This window comes from Hippocampus guttulatus, chromosome 18 (assembly GCF_054856545.1).
Source record: "Hippocampus guttulatus isolate MCC_2025c chromosome 18, RoL_Hgut_1.0, whole genome shotgun sequence".
Lineage (NCBI taxonomy): Eukaryota > Metazoa > Chordata > Actinopteri > Syngnathiformes > Syngnathidae > Hippocampus > Hippocampus guttulatus.
Window position 1 is genome coordinate 11372415 of NC_141278.1, and position 20359 is coordinate 11392773.

A 20359-nucleotide genomic window follows, 5' to 3' on the forward strand; every position below is an offset into this window, starting at 1 on the left:
TTCACGACGCTGGATGGCGCCAGATATCATTGAAGCGAATGCTGAACTTGACTCCCCAGGCCAAAGCGAACCCCGTCACGAAGAATAAAAATGAAAATAACGGTAGCACGAAGAAGAAAAATAAAAAATAGCAGTAAGAAAGAAAAGAGAAGAAAATAATAGTTTACATATTTAAATGTTCAGATATTAAGATTTGAATGAGGCAAAATAACATGCTTTTTCTCTCAAATATATTGTTATAATCATTTGTTTCAGATGTACTGTAATTATTTCCTGTATAAAAATTAATTTGGTGTTCGAAAAGTCTTTTTTCAAACTTGAGTCTTGAAAAAGAGGGGGTCGTCTTATAATCAGGGCCGTCTTATATTCGGGCCAATACGGTATACAGTCAAAACTCGGTTTTCGAACGTCTCTGTTCTCGACCAAATCGGTTTTTGACCAAAAATTTCGATTCTTTTATGCCTCGGATGACGACCGAATTTCGGTTCTCGAACAAACTGAGCGCACTTGAATGTGTCACTTGACTCCTCTCGCCTTCCTTACACGAGGAAGTGACGCTTGCTCGGGTAGATGAGGAAGTGACGCTTCCTCGTTGTAACGTTCCATTGTGAACAGACGTGTTCAATAAAGATTTTTTTACTTTTTTTTAAGAGCGTGGTTTCAGTTTTCAAACAAATCGGTTTTCGAACAGCCTTCTGGAACGGATTATGGTCGAAAACCGAGGTATGACTGCATATATATATATATATACAGTATATAAATAATGTACAGGTTAAGGAAATCGGGTTATATTTGGTGAAGATAAGGTGTGTCAGTTTGAAGGTCAGGAATTAATGCTTAATTAAAAAACTTTTTTTTTTGGAAAAATCATGATCCAAGTTGAATGAATTGCAAACTTGAGTATGCGCAAATAAAGTCTGACCAATCAGAAGCAGACTTTCAGCGCATGAGCCGAGCAACAAAGATGCTTTGTTGACATCATGATGGATTACATTCCGGCCTCGTATTGGTTCAGATGTGTAATGATGTCGAATTCAACGAAAGCCGGGGCTGCAGAGTTGGCTTCCCTAGTTTTGTGTGCAGCAGCATCTGATTAGTTAAATTGATTTTCAGACTTTTGTGATGGAGATGTCGCTGTCCCCTCTCAATAAAGCACTTTTAATTTTAATTTTACTTTTTATTTTTTTAAGGGAAGAAATTCACATCGATTCCAATTGCCAAGTGACCTTTACTTCTTTTTCTCGTGTTTAAATCACAAATCTGAAAATGAGAGAAGATTTTCAGTCAACACTTATTGGGCTCCTGCTCAAAACACAGTTTTGTGCCTGAGGGTCTCACACACTCACATACATAAAGAGCTTATTCAATCTGCAAATGTTTGAAACAGAACACAATACATAATTTAATAAGAAATATACTATCTGTTTAAAATGCGTGTCCCTTCCATTAGTGCTCCATTCTTCCCTATGTTTCCTGCACATTACAAATTACGATTTTCCTTGCCAGAAGCGGGGGGTAGTAATACAGGGCAGAACATTGAGGTGTCAGTCTTGGTGGTCAAAGTGGTTATTGGTGTCCGGAGACGGATTGTACATCATGCAGAGATAGTAGAGGGGTCAGAGGGGTCAGCGCAGAGATTAGCAAGGCTCCCCTCTGGCAGAGCAGAAGAGGGTGTTTTGGGAGAGTCACTGGTCATACATGAGAAAGGTAAAACCCAGAGCTAGAGACCAGCTCTGCTCAGTTCTAGCTGATGGCCGGACTGTCTATCTGCAGATCTGCAGTCTGTGTGGGTAAGCCGGGCAACTCTGGAGGATCATCCGTGGCGTCGCTTGTCGAGGCTTTAGCGGCCCCGTGCAGCGTTGACTCTGTCCCGTCCTCGTGCTCTTCAGACTGGACGGCTGACATGAGGTGGAGGGAGCCCGGGAGTTTAACGGGGCAGAATGCGGAGCCGGTTGGAATGAAGTTGACCTTGTTTTTGTCGGGACAGGAAAAGAGGGGAACCGATGCTGATGTGGACTGCCGGGAGCTGAAATACAAGTGAGTGCAATATCACTGGGAAATGTAGAACTGTATGCGGGGTTTAAGATTCAGAGTGCAAGTAGCAGACCTCATCTCCTCAAAGGCTTTAATCTTCTCACAACCTTCAGGCGGCTCTCGCTTGAACATGTAGCTGTTGTTGGGTTTGGGTGAGGAGGCGAATTTGGGGAGTGGCGAGCTGCTTTCACTGTCTGGACATATAAAGACAAATTTATAACAACTATATGGACTATTAAAGTGAATTAAATCCCCATTAAAATAGCAAGATGGGCAATGGGTAAAGTAACTCGTAATTACACGAAAAAGAAAATTCCCCTGACAACTGCAATGATGAAAAAAAAGACCTTAACGCTACATCTCAACAAGTCAGTACCGTACTACATCATTTTTGTCTTTGCACATTTTCAGCAATTAGCTTCAAACATTAAAAAAATTCTCTGAATTCACATTACAGGGCCTATAAATATATATATATATATATATATATATATATATATACAGTATATATATCAACATTTTTTGGTGTTGAGTGTTAATTCGTCAGGATTTTTAATTTTTTCACTGATTACACACAAATAAAATGTTTCAACTTTTCAATGTTTCAATGTTTCAAGTCAAATTAGAATTTACAACCAAATATTTTTAAACAGTTATTAAGAAACTTGGCAGGCTATACCGCGGCAGACCAGACGGAACTCATCTGAAGGGCCCAACACGTAACCGAAAAATTCCCACACACAACACTCTTACTCATTTCTATCAGAGTGATTTAAAAAAAAAAAAAAAAAGTTTTCAACCTTTATCGGGATCATCGAGTAAATCCTCTGTGGAGTAAGGACTGCTGTCATGCGATTCTGATGGACAGGCAGGTGAGGGGCAGGGTGACAGGCTGGAGCAACTGCTGGACCGCCCGGGGGCCAAAGGGATTTGGGTGTCAGTGCCTCTGGAGCTGCTGCGCTGCTGGGGAGGGAAGGGTGCCCGGCGGCCATCGGGAACCTCGAGAGACTGCATTAAATGTGAAAGACAGCAAAAAGACAATAAATAAATAAATCACAACAGACGCTTCAATCAGGAATTCACCAAAACATTTTCTTTACTGTTCCTTTCAGTGACTCTTTCAGTCTCTCTGCACCTTTGTTGCTGATGAAAGTTAATGACACTCTGTGGTCAATTCAACGTCAATGAATGTGTCGCGTAATATTTCATTGTTGACTTGGCCTCACAATGTCAGAATTTAAATAGAGTGGTACCTCAACTTATGAAATTAATATGTTCTGGAAGTAATTTCTGAACTAGAAAATTTGTAAGTCAAGACGCGATTTCCATGTACATGCCCTAATCCGTTCCAAGTCCCCCCAAAATTCAGACATAAATGTTTTCTAAAGCATGAAAAATGCATCAAAATTATGACAAATACATGTTACAATTAGATTATTGCACTATAAATGAGAGTTGTGCATAATGTAAAAAACAAAGAATAAAGAATAAAAATGATGGTCATTTAACTGTGAACTGCATCCTCACCGTTTTTTTTTTTTTTGGCCTCTTTAGTTCTCTCTTAGGAGTGTTTTTTGCCTGGCGTTTTGATAAGAACTGATCCAAGGACGTTTGCTTTTGTCATCTTTTAACAACCCTTCGAAAATGTCCAAGGCGAACATCAGCATAGTGAGCGATCAAACACTTTTTCTGGGTAATTAACATTTACGTAAAGTTATCGGAACGGCTCATGGCCCAAGGGGCGAATGACGAGGACGCTGCAAAGACACATATCTATTTATCGACACACGCAGACACGTACGGTAGCGGTCCCTCTTAGCCAATGGGATGCCAGGAAGTAATAGCCGGTAATAGCCAATGGCAGAGCAGTCATAAGTATGTTGCGTTCAGGAAACTCAGAGCTGCGAGTAGCAGCCCATACTGTATTTTTACCTTTCGTATCGTGAAATTTTTTTCGTAACAAGAGGCAATATTTTCCTGTTGAGGCGTTTCGTACCTTGAAAATTTCTTTTGAAGAAACATTCGTAAGTAGAGGTACCATTGTACCATACCCCCCACATGTTTCAGATCCGTGTTTGTGACCAGTTCTCACGGATTGCCAAGGAATAAAGCATGTATTTTTATGGACTTTGTGTCGTGCTTCGTGCTACATCCTTAGTGAGCAACATATGGATCAATATTCTGATTTCTTGATTTTTTTTATATTCTGGGGTAGCAAGTCTCTTCGCTAGCTCTTCTGCCGGTATTAGCATCATCAAATCTCTGAGCAGGTGTTTTTTCTGGTCCTTTGTATTTTTCTTTGTCTATGTACTGCTGTTCTTATGACAAGTTGGACTGAGCTATTTTTAGTACAAAGTTTCTGAGTACGACCCGAAAAACGACTGCATCGGTGCTCACCGTCATCTTTATTTAGAATTACTATGCTTATAAATAGTAAAACGGTAAAACTGTCAGGTTACCTTTCATTATTCATCTGTTTAAGTCTTACTGATAAGGCTGCTTGAATTGAATTGAAATTTTCAATTTCTGCACTGCAAAATGACCTCATTTTTGAAAAAGATTAAAAGCGTCAACCGTTCAGTGGTCTAAATGAATCTCAACAACTGAAAAACAAAAATCAGGCCAACTTTTACGACTAGACTTGGCAGAGAACAGACAACCCCCCCCCCCTCCAGAAATATGACAGACTGAAACTTAATTAAAAAAAAAAAAACGAGTCCTACCTTTAACTCCTCCTTCTCTCCGGTGTCTTTGATAAAGACCTTCTCCAGCTCATGGTTGATGCCCTCCATGCTGCTGGGTACCCGGGAGATTGAGGGCTTTGACACCGTGATGTTGGACAGCGGCATCTGGGCTGACTTCGACATGGAAAGGCGCTGAAGCGCACAGAGACAGTCTCAGCCAAACACCACAATAAGCCGACATTTGCACCGACTGAATAGTTTGCATCGACTAGTCATTTTGTGTATGCGAAGTTCTGAATTTTAAAAATTGAGGGTGAAATGCCAGTATTTTATTTCAAAGTTTTTGTTCTGAAAAAAAAAAGTCGTGTTCAATATTTCATGATGATGTGATACGTTTCACATAATAAAATGTTTCGCATTTTACAAAAATAAGTTAGCGCATGGGCGGCCAGGTGATCCGGTGGTTAGAGCGTCGACCTCACAGTGCAGAGGTCGTGGGTTCAATCCCGACTCCGGCCTTCCTGTGTGGAGTTTGCGTGTTCTCCCCGGGCCTGCGTGGGTTTTCTCCGGGTACTCTGGTTTCCTCCCACATTCCAAAAACATATATGAAAGGTTAATGGAAGACTCAAAATTGTCCTTATGTGTGAGTGTGAGCGCGGATGGTTGCTCGTCTCTGTGTGCCCTGCGATTGGCTGGCAACCGGTTCAGGGTGTCCTTTGCCTACTGCCCGAAAACAGCTGGAATAGGCTCCAGCACCCCCGCGACTCTTGTGAGGATAAAGCGGATCGGAAAATGAATGAATGAAAGTTATCGCAATTTTAAAAAATTAAGGCCAACATTAAAAATTCTATTTTGGTGATCAGCGTATGTAAATCGTCGATGGAGGGAGGCGAGATATGAAATCTCGCCAAAAGCCTCCACATTGCCATGGGATGGAGTCAAAAACATGTCACAGTGACATTTTACTCAAAACATGAAAACACAGAGTGAATTACCTGGGTGTAGCCGGATCTGGTGCAGAGTGTTTTTCGGTGTCGTTTAAGTTCAACGATGGGGTCACAGCTTTGCTTACACTGGAGCTGTGTCCAGAGCTTTGCAGTCTGCTGGAATCACATTCATCAGGGGAGAATCTAGGAAAACGGACTCCGGGAGTGCTCAGCCCCTAATCAGAATGAAGAACAACACCACCTGACAGTTAGTATGCTAAGAAAATACCAACCTTCAACACCAGAGGCGATTGCTCTAAGACTGCAAGGGAAGCTCAGCATCCCCTAATATGTCCAAAAATAAGTGATCAAATATATGTGTGTACATACAATTGTGTGTACATGTCATTGACTAAATATGTTCTACAACGCGCTCAACCTTTGCTCCGAATCAGCTTCTTATGACTGGTTACGACGTGACTCTCTTCTCATTCATTCTTTAAACTGTGTGGACTCTGGGCGTCAAGAGAGTTCAGAGCCCGTTGTCCCAGTGCATTGAAACGAGACGAGTCATTGGATGAATGTGGTTTTGTCCCACCCATTGGACACTCAGCGTCTCTGGGAGTCTATGGACAGTGGGCGTTAATGGTCTGATCCCGGACGCTGAACTTTTCTGCATGATGATTGGATGATCTGGCTGAGGCTGAATCTCTTTTTGATTGACAGAGAAATGAGCCAATCACCGATATTTTGGTGTAGGCATCCGTGGGAGCATCTTTCAATTCTCATTCTGTTCTGAGTTGAACTGGAGACTTCTTCTAATCATCTTAGCGACACTCTCTTTGTTGAAAACGACGAGCGACAAATTAATCTTTTATTTCTAGTGGGTTTTATTGTAGTTGGTTGTGGTCGCAGACTGACTTATATCACCACAGTTAAGACCCTGGAAAAGACGCCTTGTTGGTATGACAAGGTCACAGATCATTTTCTTGAAAAGGAACGGAGAGTAGAATTCACATATAAATAAACGGACACATTTTATGATGTAGGCCGAAATTGAGCTTTCCCTCCTTGACAGACTGGCATCCGCCACTATTCAACACAGAAAAAGTCAAATGTTTCAGAACTCACGTGAGATTAAGCCTTTTCTGTGGTCAGGAAAACAATGTCCATAAAACCCCAAAATATTGGCACGATTGTTCCAATATAGTCAAGAGCAACCAAGCCTTCCATCCCACCGACATAGTGCCAAAGGCAGTGCAACCGGCTCCCATGTCATGGCGCGTTGATGCTTACCTCATGTAAAAACAGGCGTACCGTAAAAATTGTGAGGCGGTTATTTTATGAGCATGACAACGTGTTTGTTGGATTAAATAATTCAACTAGTGTATTTTCCGGACTATAAATCGCACAAACCATTCAATCATTCATTCATTTTCCGAACCGCTTAATCCTCACTAGGGTCGCGGGGGGTGCTGGAGCCTATCCCAGCCGTCTTCGGGCAGTAGGCGGGGGACACCCTGAACCGGTTGCCAGCCAATCGCAGGGCACACAGAGACGAACAACCATGCGCACTCACACTTACACCTAGGGACAATTTAGCGTGTTCAATCAGCCTGCTATGCATGTTTTTGGAACGTGGGAGGAAACCGGAGTACCCGGAGAAAACCCACACAGGCCCGGGGAGAACATGCAAACTCCACACAGGGAGGCCGGAGCTGGAATTGAACCCTCTGCACTGTGAAGTCGACGTGCTAACCACTGGACTACCGGGCCACCCGCACAAACCATAATATGCATAATAAAGACAAAAAAAAAAACCCATATATAAGTCGCACTGTATAAGTCTAAGCACTGTATAAGAGTATAAGTCGCAATTTTGGGGGGACATTTATTTGATAACATGTCATCTTGAAAGGCAAATAAAAATAAAAATAGGGAACAGCAGGCTGAATAAGTGTACGATATGCTAACGTCGCATGACAGATGAACAACAAACTGAGGACATGCCTGGTATGTTCACGTAACATGAAGAGTTATTCAGATAACTATAGCATAAAGATTATGCTAGCAAGTTGACCAAACCATCAGTGTCACTCCAAATCACTAAATCCAATGAAATTTTCAGACTCTGTATCACTTTTAAAGAACTCCAAAAAGGTAGAAGATGCGGCGCTTCCTCTTCTACGTTGCTTACATCAGAGTCATCATCGGTTGTTTTGATCAGTTTCCGCCAATGTGGAAAGTATCCACACAGGTCTAGAGCGCCCTCTTGTGGTTTAATGTGAAACTAACATGTGAAATGATATCATGTGTTAATCATTACACGCATAAATCGCTCCAAAGTATAAATCGCACCACTGGCCAAACTACGAAAAAGAACTGCGATTTATAGTCCGGAAAATATGGTAATCAAGGGTTACCTAGAGAGGGATGGGACAGGATTTTAATATTTTATTTTGATGTGGTCCTGGACTATGACAAGACGTTTTTTTTTTTTTGGTGGGGGGGGGGGGTTGTTTTGCAAGAGTGGATTGGAACGAGAGTGAAAGCTCACTACCGTGTCACCTGCTATTGCGAGAATCATGGTCCAAGAGGATTCATGTCAAACCTTATCTGTCAGCTTATTCCTTACTATTGCACAGAGGGAAGGGCTGAGAGCCGATCCGACCTCCACCTTAAACACCTCTCACACACCTACAGCACACCTCACCACTGTTTTGCCACCCTCAGTCATGTCGTGTACGATTCCAACACACTTCTCTGCCACTTTTTCAGTACTACAGCCTATCCCAGCTGACTTCGGGCAGTAGGCGGGGACACCCTGAACCGGTTGTCAGCCAATCGCAGGGCACACAGAGACGAACAACCATCTGTACTCACACTCACACCAAGGGACAATTTTGAGTGTCCAATCAGCCCCCCATGCATGTTTTTGGAACGTGGGAGGAAACCGGAGTACCCGGAGAAAACCCACGCAGGCACAGGGTGAGCATGCAAACTCCACATGGGAAGGCCGCATCCAGAATCGAACTCTGCACCTCTGCACTGTGAGGTCGATGCGCTGACGACTCGACCACCGCCACGGTATATTAGGTGATATTGAATTTTAGATTTTCATTGTTGATTATGGTTTACAGACAAAGTTACATGGAGTATGATCTCACATAACAGGGCAAGCTAAGTACATGGCTTAAAACAGGATATGTGGTACATTTCTGAAAGCTTCTACCACTCACTGGTTAATATTGCGTGTGTGTAGTATTAACTCTTTCAGGCTGTATGAGTGGTGACTACAGTGGACAGATTTTCAGGTTATCAGGTTACAGGGTGCATGAAAGGGTTAATGAATCAGCTAAATCCACCCGTTTCTATCCTACTTGCTGTCAACGGAAAATTACACTTGAAAATATGAACTTGTGAAAAGCCATATGGCATTTTATGACATTTATGGGCATCTGTCAGCATTTGTTAATATCGTCGAATGTTCGCAAATCAAACATAAGTGGAGAATTACCTGTATTGTTAGCAGATAAGCAGTTTTTTTTTTTCTGAGGTGGCAAGTAAATGTTGGAAATAATCGGTTAACCCTTTCAGGGAGAGCGGTTACTACAGTGGTCAGCTTACCATGTTATCAGGTGTCAGGTTACAGGTTGCATGAAAGGGTTCAAATACAGCATGTTGTTATGTCAACCTGGGTTGCAGCTGTGCAATTCACTTGCCGATCTTTTTTTTCCCCCCGAACAACGGTTTTCACCAAACTGAAGTCTTGTAAGTTGTAAGTCTCGCAAGATATGCTAAGGTCACGCGTAACATCATGCAAGCTTTGTGTGACTTCAGACATGTTTTGCAAGATTTGGGTTATTGCGACTTTGTACAAATTGCACGGCATTTGATTCAAGGGCTTCCACAGTCCTAGAATCAATAGAATCAATTCTAAAATTTAATATACATTGGTACCTCAACTTAGAAAACTAATTGGTTCTGGAATAAATTTCTTAACTAAAAAATGTAAGTAGAGACGCGTTTTCCATATTAATGTCCTAATTCGTTCCGAGCCCCCGCCCAAGTTTCCTAAAGCATAAAAATGCATCAAAATACGTAAAAAATACATGTTACAATTAGATTATTGCACAAAGTTGTGGATAGTGTAAAAAAACAAAGAATAAAGAATAAAAACAATGGTCATTGAACCTTTAACTGCATCCTCATCATTTTTTGCCATTTTTAGTTCTCTCTCAGAAGTGGTTTTTGCCCGGCGTTTTGTAAAGAACTGATATCCAGGGACATTTGCTTTTGTCGGGTTTGAACAATCCTTGGAAAATGTTTGAAAAGGCAAACATCGACATAGTGAGCGATCGCCTGACTGGTGAACACTTTTTCTGGGTGATTCACATTTACATAAAACGATCAGAAAGCCTCATGGGTGAATGACGAGAATGCTGCATAGACACAGATCTATCTATCCATCTACACAGAGTGACACGTTCGGTCGAAGTCCCACTTAGCCAATGGGACGCCAGGATGATGCTCCGGAGTAGCCAATGGCAGACCAGCTATAAGTATGTTGCGTTCAGGAAACTCGGAACTGCGAGTAGCAACCCATCTTTACTTTTCGTATCTTGAAATTTCTTTCATAACTAGAGGCAATATTTTCCCATTGAGGCGTTTTGTAATTTGAAAACTTCGTACGAGACGTTCGTAAGTAGAGGTAGCCCTGTATGTCAAAACAGATGTCAGGGGTGTCTGGAGGAAAAAGCAGAGCAGCTGCAAGAATCAAAATTCTGCACTCGAATCTGGCACATCTTGTCTGACTTTTACAGTTGTGAATCTGTTTGTATCATTCGTGACATTCGATTTGCTTTGCCTTACCGCTGAAGCTCGATACTGCGCCAAGATACAGAAAGCTGCCAGCGGTCCCTACTTGGCTGTTTTGTCAAGCCCACATCCGAGTGTCTGGAAAAAAAAAGAAGCAACAACACATTACTCACTATAAATTTAACTGAGGTCCATTGGCACATGGCATTTTCTTTTTGTCCCTTAAGACCAAGTTTTATTCTGTATATTTTTCTTTTTAAATTACGGGGTTTTTTTGTTTTTGTTTTTTTTACTTTGGAAACATATCCAGCAGAACTTAACTGACGGTTGCCTGACTGTTTGCAAGTCACTCTCAGGGCGCACACAACCTTACATTCACACATTTACATCCACAAACTGAATTTAGAATCTGACCACAGATATGTTTTATGATTGCAGGAGGAAGTTGCCATCGATTCAACTTTTCACTCCCGCTCATCTGCAGTATGTAATAAAACTCTAAATTCCTGCAAAGCGATCAGTGATCACCATCACCAGCTGCTTTATGTAACCAATAGAACACGGGAAGAATCCTGCATGTTATGATTTTGCAAGTACATAAACACATATAAAATTACAAATTAGAAAACATTTCACCAATCAGGTATCAAGTTTGCAATTTGACAAGTAAATTCAAATGTTTTCTGCCATTCATGATTGCGTCTGTGAGCTGTTCTGAATTTTACTGAAATAAAGTAATTCAGAATCAATGTGTGTTTAATAATATGACCAAAAAATTTTTTAATTAAATGTCTTACACCGCCCCGCAATTGGTTGGCAACCAGTTCAGGGTGTCCCCCGCCTACTGCGCGAAGACAGCTGGGATTGGCTCCAGCATGCCCCGCGATCCTTGTGAGGAAAAAGCGGATCAGAAAATGGATGGATGAAAGGATGTCACTCTAAATATTTACTGCATCAACGGGGGCAGATCACTACACGTATTTTGTGAGTTTAAACTGCCAGTCAGGTTTAGACCAAGTCCAATTTTTGCTTGGACCAAGGAATCAGACTACAGAAAAATGCAGATTTTATTGAGGGCTATGCGCAGCTCTAAGTATCAAGGCTGTGGGAATGATTTCAGAATGATGAATTACCAGTAGATGGCATGAGTAGTTTGGATCAGATCTTGATACACACATTCTGTGAATGGGCGTGTACCCTAGTGGGGAGGTGGTGTGTGAAAGCAGTGTGGTGGGGAGAACATGGATGAATACCGGCAGCTAACTCTACAACAGAGCGTTTTCAAGTCAACAAAAGATGATGAAGTTCCAAAATTAAAAACATTTTGATGGATTATGAGCTTTCCAAATATGCATTGGGAGTGGAGGGGGCGGGGAAGACGCACTTGAGACAGACCAAATGCACTCGTCTTTGCATCTGCCAAGTTGTGAAGCATAACAGTATAGATATCTGACTTTAATTAAGTCCCACTTCAGACATAAAGCATCAAGTGGTAATTGGGGGTGATAGTAATCGTTTTCACACGCAGAAGGTGCATGAATAAATGATGTGTCATCTTCTTTAGTAGACGTCTCCATGAAATGACATCAAGGGCTGATCGTCCCCTTTTTCCAATAATTTGTACCTCCTCCTTTGTCAATCCCCTCGATGTAATTTATAATGGGAGATGCGAGCAGTTAAAGAGAGGAGCGAGGACCTAGGAAGCTGCAATTTAACAAATGAGATGAACCCAATGAGTTATTATGAACTTGCAGAGAACACACCCAAAATGGAGGCAATATGCGCGTCATCAACCAGCCAAGGCTTACTCGATCTATGGTCTCCGCAGCTAGCTACTACGTACCTTGCAGGCTACCCCATCCAGCATTCGGTGCTGTTGAACGGTCTGCGGCTGGATGGATCTAAGTCTTGAGGAGCCGACGATGAGAAGAAAGGAGCGTTAGCGCGGAGCGCCGATGCGGATTTGGAACTGGGAGTCGCAGCTTGGAGTTTGAAGCGGATTACGTGGGGCAGGAGAAGTGAACTCATCTCTTTTCGTCAATGGACGCTACAGCTTCGTGTTTGCTTTCAAAACTTAGCTTGTAGCAGACGTGTGCACATTTTCAGCATGACGTCTCTGATCCACTGGTGAAAGGACACTTTGATCCTCTCCTCTTTCATCTATAGCTGCTTCAGACAACAAAGTGTATGCAGAAAAGTGGTGAAGATTGCACGACTATCTGTGTCCTATGTGTTGTGTTGTGTTATTTTTGTTATTTTGACTTCAAAATGGCGCCGCGTGAGTGGCTGCCTTTCCAGCAGCTCCTATATTTTGTTGTTCTACTTCTTCCTTTCATAACTTTGCTGCTGTGAATTGGGAATTTCTCCATTGCGAGACGAATAAAAGTTTTCTTATCTTATCTTATCTTATTCAGGATGTTTGCCATGAGGACTTATGACTACTCTTTTACAGCACAAAAGCATGCAATAACTGACCCAGATTTTACTGTTGGCCGCAATGCAATGTGAGATTCTCAACTCAACTGTATTTATACAGCACTTTAAAACAACCACAACTGTATACAAAGTGCTGTACATGGAGCAGAAATATTTCATACAACAACAAACAACAAAACAATAAATTAATAAAGACAGTAGAAAGCACAAAAACTGTAATACTAAAAATCAAGTCTCATGCCAATTCAAAAGCCAAAGAATAAAAATCTGTTCAGTGGGAGGTCATTTCAAAGAGAAGGAACAGCGACGGAAAAGGCTTGAACCCCTCGGAGTCTCCGCTTAGTTCTCTGTACCTCTAATAGTGTCTCGTTCGCAGACCTCAGGCACGGGCAGGTGCGTAGGGGTGGAGGAGCTCAGAGAGGTAAGGTGTGGCGAGGCTATTTAAAGATTTGAAAACAAATACAGTAAATATTCCCATCCCCGGAATTCTATGGAAAGGAATATCCTGCACCCGGAATAAAAACCTATGCATTAACATTTTGACTACGATATTACATGTTACCGGAAGTTGCGTAAGCGGAAATTCCACTACCCGTAACCCGGATGGAGGTGTAATGCCGCGGGAGCTTAAATACACGCAACGCCCACCCGATGCGACGGAAAAGACAACGCTGAAACAAGTTTTCACTTCGCGTTTTTCAATCATCAGATTCTAAACGACGACGTGTAAGTGAGTTTTTATTGCCATGCGTTTTACTGTAATTGTGAATGATTTTAACTTTATTCACTTACGTCCTGTAGAACGCGGCACTAGCTTAAAAGCAGCACCCACTCGACACGACCGAAGAAACGTGTTCGCTTCGCCGTTTTCATTCATCAGATTCGAAACGAAGACGTGTAAGCGACTTTTTATTGGCGTGCGTTTTACTGTAATTGCGAAAGATTTTAACTTTATTCACTTACGTCGTGTAGATCATCACATCGAAACGTAGAAGAACTGTAACAACTGGAGCGGAGCGAGTGAAATGCATCCGTTTGAGCGAGGCTGGACACAAAGTTAAAAAGATCCAGCAGACACTTGGAGTCGGAAAGACGCAAATCTACGAAACTTTAAACAACAAGGCATCGATTCAACTCCTGATGACAAGCCACCATCCAGCAAGGAAGCAATGCAAATGGCAACAAAAATCCTTCAGTATGCACAAGAATTACCAGACATCTGTGATCAACGGGACAGTTACTTGCAACTAGCAAGAAAACTGTATGACACGCAGGCAAACATTGTCATAAACCAAATAATGCATCCAACAAAACAATCCAAAATACATATTTTTTTTCCCAAGACAGAAAAAAAATAAACATTAAAATACTGTATATATTTTACTGTTGTGATTTTTTTTTGGATACACCTGTATTGCAGTTTTTGTTATATAAACAGTTTTTGGACAGTATATTTTTGTATTTTATTGATTGTGTTGTTACACGTGCATTTTGTCAACATACTTGCAGGTTCATAAAGGACATGTACCATGTTCATTTCCCAAATGAGGAATTTCTGTTATCAGGACAAATTGGACAGCGCAAACACGAGTCCGTACTAGAGAATATTTACTGTAATAGGATCTGAAAAAGAGAGCCAGTGAAGGGATGCCAGAGTAGAAGTTATCTGCTCCCTCTTACAAGTACCAGTCAAAAGGCGAGCAGCAGCATTCTGCACCAACTGGAGACACTGAATGTTGGATTGGCTGACTCCAAAGTGAACTGCAGAACAGCAATCCAGCTGAGATGTGACAAAGGCCTGAATTACTGTTTCAAAGCGCTCTTGCGAATGGAGAGGCTTGACTTTAGCCAGTTGCCGAAGATGAAAGATATAACAATATAACAACAGCACCAGTTTGCCGGTCCCATTTAAATCACTGTCCAGTTTAAGACCCAAGTTGGAGACTGTTGTTTAAGATAAGGAGCAAGGGGGCCCAAATCCGGAAGATAGATACACAAGGGCCACTGGAACTAAACACCACCACTTCTGTCTTTTTGTCATTGAAATTCAAGAAATTTAGTGCCATCCAGGTCTTGATTTCCACCAGACAGGATAAAAATGGCCTCAATGAGAAAATGTGTTTTTGCTCAGTGGGACATAGACTTGATCGTCATCCGCATAGCAGTGGAAGGAAATACCATGTTTCCTTAAGCTGGAACCCAATGTGAGCAAATACAGTGAGAACAGCACAGGCCCCAGAATTGAGCCCTGTGGAACACCACACGAAGTAGGGCAGTTCGTGACTCAGAGCAACCAAGGGTAACACAAAAGGTATAATTATTGTTCATTTACTATTCCGGGCAATCCTGGAAATTTTGTTTTCCAGGATTTCTGTTTTTTCTACTCCCCTGCTCACATCGCCATGATTAGTGAATAGGGACTTTAATGCTATCCACACACACACACACGCACACACACGCACACACACACACACACACACACACACACACACAATCCGCTTTATCCTCATAAGGGTCGTGGGGGATGCTGGAGCCGATCCCAGCTATCTTCGGGCAGTAGTCCCCCGCCGGGCAGAACCGATCGCCAGCCAATTGCAGGGCACATAGAGAAGAACAACCATCTGCGCTCACACTCAGGGACAATTTAGAGTGTTCAATTAGCCTGCCATGCATGTTTTTGGAATGTGGGAGGAAACTGGAGTACCCGGAGAAAACCCACGCAGGCCCGGGGAGAACATGCAAACTCCACACAGGGAGGCCGGAGCTGGGAAAGAACCCACGACCTCTGCACTGTGAGGTCAACGCACGCTATATATATATATATAGAGAGAGAGAGAGAGAGAGAGAGAGAGAGAGAGAGAGAGAGAGAGAGAGAGAGAGAGAGAGAGATCGATCGATAGAGAGAGAGAGAGAGAGATCGATCGATCGATAGAAGGGTGGCCCCTCTGTGTCATAAATGCATAAAACATCTGTGGCTCATCTCTGTACTTTACCAAATCTAATGTGGCCTTCCAATTATTTTTGCTTCCGAGTTGTTTGCATCTTGTGGTATGGTCTATATATTTCTACTCTCGAAGTCTTCTTCCAACAGTGGATTGTGATACCTTCACTGCTGTCCTATGGAGGTTGGCAGTGACGTCACTGACTGTTGTCTTTGGATGCAAATGCTATTGATAGCCTTGACCAACCTGTCCGATGTCTGTTACTGACTCCACCAGTCGTTTCTTTTTCAGGACATGCCAGATTATTGTATTGGTTATTAAGATTCAGAAAACTTTATTTATCCCCGTGGGGCAATTAGAGGGGCAATTATGCCCAATGACTGCGCAATAACTCGGATCGATTTAATCTCAGCTTCAAAATGGTTTGCTTTTCTCCCACTGACAGCTCTCTGATCTGCATGTTTGCTATACAGCAAATACAACTTTCACAGGTGAAACTCCAAAACAAAGACTATCTAATGTTGAAGCAATCAAACTAAAAGACAACAACCAAACAACTATAAACACCCATCAGTCACAGAAATCAATACTTTTTGCTCACTTGAAAAGTGGGTTGTTCAATAAATAAATAAAGGTACGGTACTCTATCCTGAGCTTTTCAACACATCTAGAAGTTTCCACCAAAAAATGAAAGCTGGAATTGTGAACGTTTGTCTCATGTTCATCTTTTGATCTGAAACCACACAACAAAAACAAGAGTTGACCTTACCATTTTGTTTTACACACACACACATATATATATATATATATATATATATATATATTAGAGCTGTCAGTTTAGCGCATTTTTATTGGCATTAATTTAAATGAATTTTAACGGGATTAAATATTTTCTCGCGAGATTAACGCAGCACACGTCACAAGCGGATGTTACGTTGCTCTATAAATACACCAGAAACAAAATAACAAGCACGCTGCAGAGGTCCACGCCCATGTCTGTTTTGCCAGCCACGGCAGCGCGAGACACCGAAAACTGATTCTTAAAGAGTTTATGAATGGAAAGTTTCCTTTTAAAAAGTTGCCAGATTGCTCCACTGACAAGACCAAAGTTACCTGTATCATGCAGGTATACGATGTATGCCACTGACGCGATTGTTACTTGTTTGGAACTATTTTGTGTGGAAGGTTACAGTGTTCCGTGTCCATATAAATAGAGCGGGTGGGGCTTCTCTGTGTTCGTCTGACAGTGACGGTGAAGTTCAGCGGTGCAGTGGTAGCGACCTAGCGAAAATAAAACGTCTCCAGTGTTGTCATCGAACCAAGTGTAGTCATCCGAAATGATGTCTACACAAAACCGTAGAGAGACTTCCGCGCAAGAAGGACCAAGAGAATCAACATAGCCTGACTGCTGTGTTCAAAGAAAACTTGAGAAAAACGAAGTATGCAACCATGGCTTAAATCCACTATAGGCTGAGTACTAGTTTACCTTAGAGGTGCACTTTATAATGTTATATTGCTCTGTTTTGATTCCATAAAAAGAGCTGTTAAAGCAGCTGTTGTGTGACAAAATATTTTTTTCACTGTTGTTGATCGACAGTAATATTGTGTGAGAGATTATGTGTGAATAACTGCTCCAAGTGAAAAATGTTAATGTAAAATTGAAAGTCGAAATTGTTATTTCAGGAAATATTTGCATTTTGCACATAGAAAACTGATTCATGATTCCATGTTGATGAGAGCATTAAAATCGGGAAAAATAGGACAAAAAATATAAAAGGAAATTCAGAAACGATAAAAAATACGTGAGTAATCACGATTAATTTTTAGCGAATTTGAGTTAATTATGACAGTTTCATTTTTAATTAGATTAAATATTTTAATCGTTTGACAGCTCTAATATATATATATATATATATATATACACACACACACACAAACGCACACATATATATATATATATATATATATATATATACACACACACACACACATATATACATATACACACACACACATATATATATATACATATATACACACACACACATATATATATATATATATATATACTGTATATACACACACACGCACACACACTATTTCAGAATGACCCCATTAAACAGTTAACCACCTAGCATAACATAACATGGCCAAATCATGAGCAAACAGAACGATTTCAAATATTAGACCAGTATCAGGTACAATTGTCGCTGCTCCGTCTTGTTTATTAAATCTAAGACGTCTAGCAAAATTTACAAACTTCAACCTGACGGTGCAATTCGGCGTACGAATAATTTACATAACTGTACTCATTTTGATGATAAATGCTGACCTACTTAGTCCATCATGATAAAACGTGACACCAAAACAAGACGTGGCGTCTGATGACAAACACTGGGAAGCAAATAACACATTTGAGACTATCTTCAATGTATCGTTTAATGGTGACCTAATACATTAACCGAATACAATACAACGCTGTCATGCACCCTATGTGGTAGAGTTGCGTTTTTAAACTCTCGTAGACGTTGTTTATTACCGCTTTCTGCTTAAATTGCCATATTTTACGATCGAGTATTGGTACTAGCGTCGCTCCATTTGCGACAGAACGGTGCTTAGCTTAGCGCGATGCTATCGATACGATGATAGGTGCCTTGCAAAATACGCCTTTACATTACCTTCGGATTCTGAATATGAGAACGTGTGTGTTGGTGAGTTCCTGGTAGTCGAGGGGTGAACGTCTGTGAGGACCAGCCAGATGTCCGACCTGCCTGCACCCGGGCTGATGGGACTTGAGCGACGGGACGAGGTCAATCCAGCCTTGTTTCCAGCTAACGAGGAAGAACACAAGACAGTTGGGGTGTGCTGGTTTCCACGCAAAGGCTTCTACGGCCCCATGGCGCGCATGAGCCTGCAACTGGATCGCGGTGCTGCAAGAGGAGGAAAAAGCGATATGATGAAAATGACACTCTCCGGGAGAGAACCCAATGATGCTGCACATTCAGACCAATTTAAATAGCTCCTGTAACGCCATGTTGAGATCTTAAAACAATCATCTGACATGTTTTATCAGCAAACAAAACACAAACAGATCATAACATATCTAACTCCAGCACAGAGCTCCTACGTGAAAAGAACAATACTGTATACTTCAGTATAAGTACAGATACTGTATTAAAGAACACTGGTAAAAGCGCAAAATAATTTATTATAATCCGCCTCTTCAGTAAATTATAGACTATGGCCGGACGATATTGAGATTCCCCCCAATATTGGATTCCAATTTTAATATGCAATTTTTCCCCAGGTCCGCTTTCCTCTGTATTTTTAGACAAACTCGAGCAATAAATCAGTCTGTATTACAAAGCCAATTCCAATGAAGTTGCGATGTTCATTGTGTTAAACATAAATAAAACAATACAATGATTTTTAAATCCATGCCTTGACTGGGCCTAAAAGGAGCTTCCCTGAATTGCCATGTCATTCACAAGCAAGTGCATGAACAACTGCGTGCGAAAATCGTCGCACGGTTATAGAACAATCTTCTTCAACGTAGATTTGCAAGGAATTTAGTTCTCTAAACCTTTTATACCACCAAGAAAAATACTGAGCTCATAAAGTACCACCATAATGACTAACATTAAAATACGGTAGTGAAGTAGGTCTAAGTGTTCGTGAAAAATTATACCGTTCCAAGTCACTGTAACATGCACAGTTTGGCCATTAAAACTGTGCCTAAATGTCGGGGAAAAGAATACGACTGAACTGTACTTGGGTTGTAATTCGTTGAAGTAGCACCAGAAAGAGCTCTAGTACCAAACTATGAGATTCACTGGAATAGAAAATCCTTCTGGTCCCAACCTTGAATATAGCAGACAATCCAAACACCGTTGACATCATCACAAACTGGCACAATGGGGGTAAATAAATACTTCTCACACACAAAACACTTACCCTCTTAAATGAACATATATCGTACTCATGCCATCCATCCATCCATTTTCTGATACGTTTTTGCACACAAGGGTCGCAGGGCGTGCTGGAGCCTATCCCAGCTGTCTTCGGGCAGTCGGCGGGAGGACACCCTGAACCGCTTGCCAGCCAATCGCAGAGCACACATACACACATACAACCATTCGTGCTCACACCCATACCTGGACAATGTAGAGTGTTCCATTCACTTGCCATGCATGTTTTTGGAAAGTGGGAGGAAACCGGAGTACCCGGAGAAAATCCACACAGGCCCGGGGAGAACATGAAACGCCACACAGGGAGGGCTGAGCCAAAATCGAACCCGGCCAATCTGTTAGTGTAGTCATAAATTCTCTCTGGTTCACGTTCCTCCTTATACTGCTGCTGCTGTCGCTGTTTTAGTACGCCTTGTCAGGACTCGTATAACGAATGACGATACACTCACCATCACCCTGAAAACTTTAGCACCACCTCAACGTTCCCACCCCCACATCAGTTGCATCCATGACACAAAGATCTCAAACGATCAAGATCGCTAGAATGGTTG

At 41.7% G+C, this 20359-nt stretch overlaps 1 protein-coding gene across 5 annotated transcripts; it reads right to left on the bottom strand.

Moving 5' to 3' along the window:
* Positions 1–1208: 1208 nt before the first annotated feature.
* glcci1a (glucocorticoid induced 1a) lies at positions 1209–18939 on the bottom strand. Of its 5 annotated transcripts, XM_086136622.1 has the most exons (8): positions 18519–18939; positions 12306–12369; positions 10517–10600; positions 5196–5880; positions 4758–4910; positions 2835–3042; positions 2108–2228; positions 1209–2026 (listed from the first exon to the last, which is right to left on the bottom strand). In XM_086136622.1, the coding sequence occupies exons 4-8, from the start codon at positions 5319–5321 to the stop codon at positions 1744–1746; spliced, it is 891 nt and encodes a 296-aa protein (XP_085992748.1). In that variant the 5' UTR covers positions 5322–5880; positions 10517–10600; positions 12306–12369; positions 18519–18939; the 3' UTR covers positions 1209–1743. The 5 variants fall into 5 exon arrangements, with proteins under 5 accessions (XP_085992748.1, XP_085992747.1, XP_085992750.1 ...); XM_086136621.1 differs by lacking the exon at positions 12306–12369; XM_086136624.1 differs by lacking the exon at positions 12306–12369 and having other exon boundaries at positions 5714–5880; positions 18519–18938.
* Positions 18940–20359: the final 1420 nt, after the last annotated feature.

What these genes read in the sequence shown, in the direction of transcription:
- glcci1a (XM_086136621.1), bottom strand. Translation starts at nt 5,321, where the DNA reads ATGTTTTTGGAATGTGGGAGGAAACCAGAGTACCCGGAGAAAACCCAC. An exon ending in CACGACCTCTGCACTGTGAG is followed by an intron (nt 4,911 to 5,195) that starts GTCGACGCTCTA and finishes TGTGCGCTTCAG; the next exon opens with CGCCTTTCCATGTCGAAGTC. An exon ending in GAGAGAAGGAGGAGTTAAAG is followed by an intron (nt 3,043 to 4,757) that starts GTAGGACTCGTT and finishes CATTTAATGCAG; the next exon opens with TCTCTCGAGGTTCCCGATGG.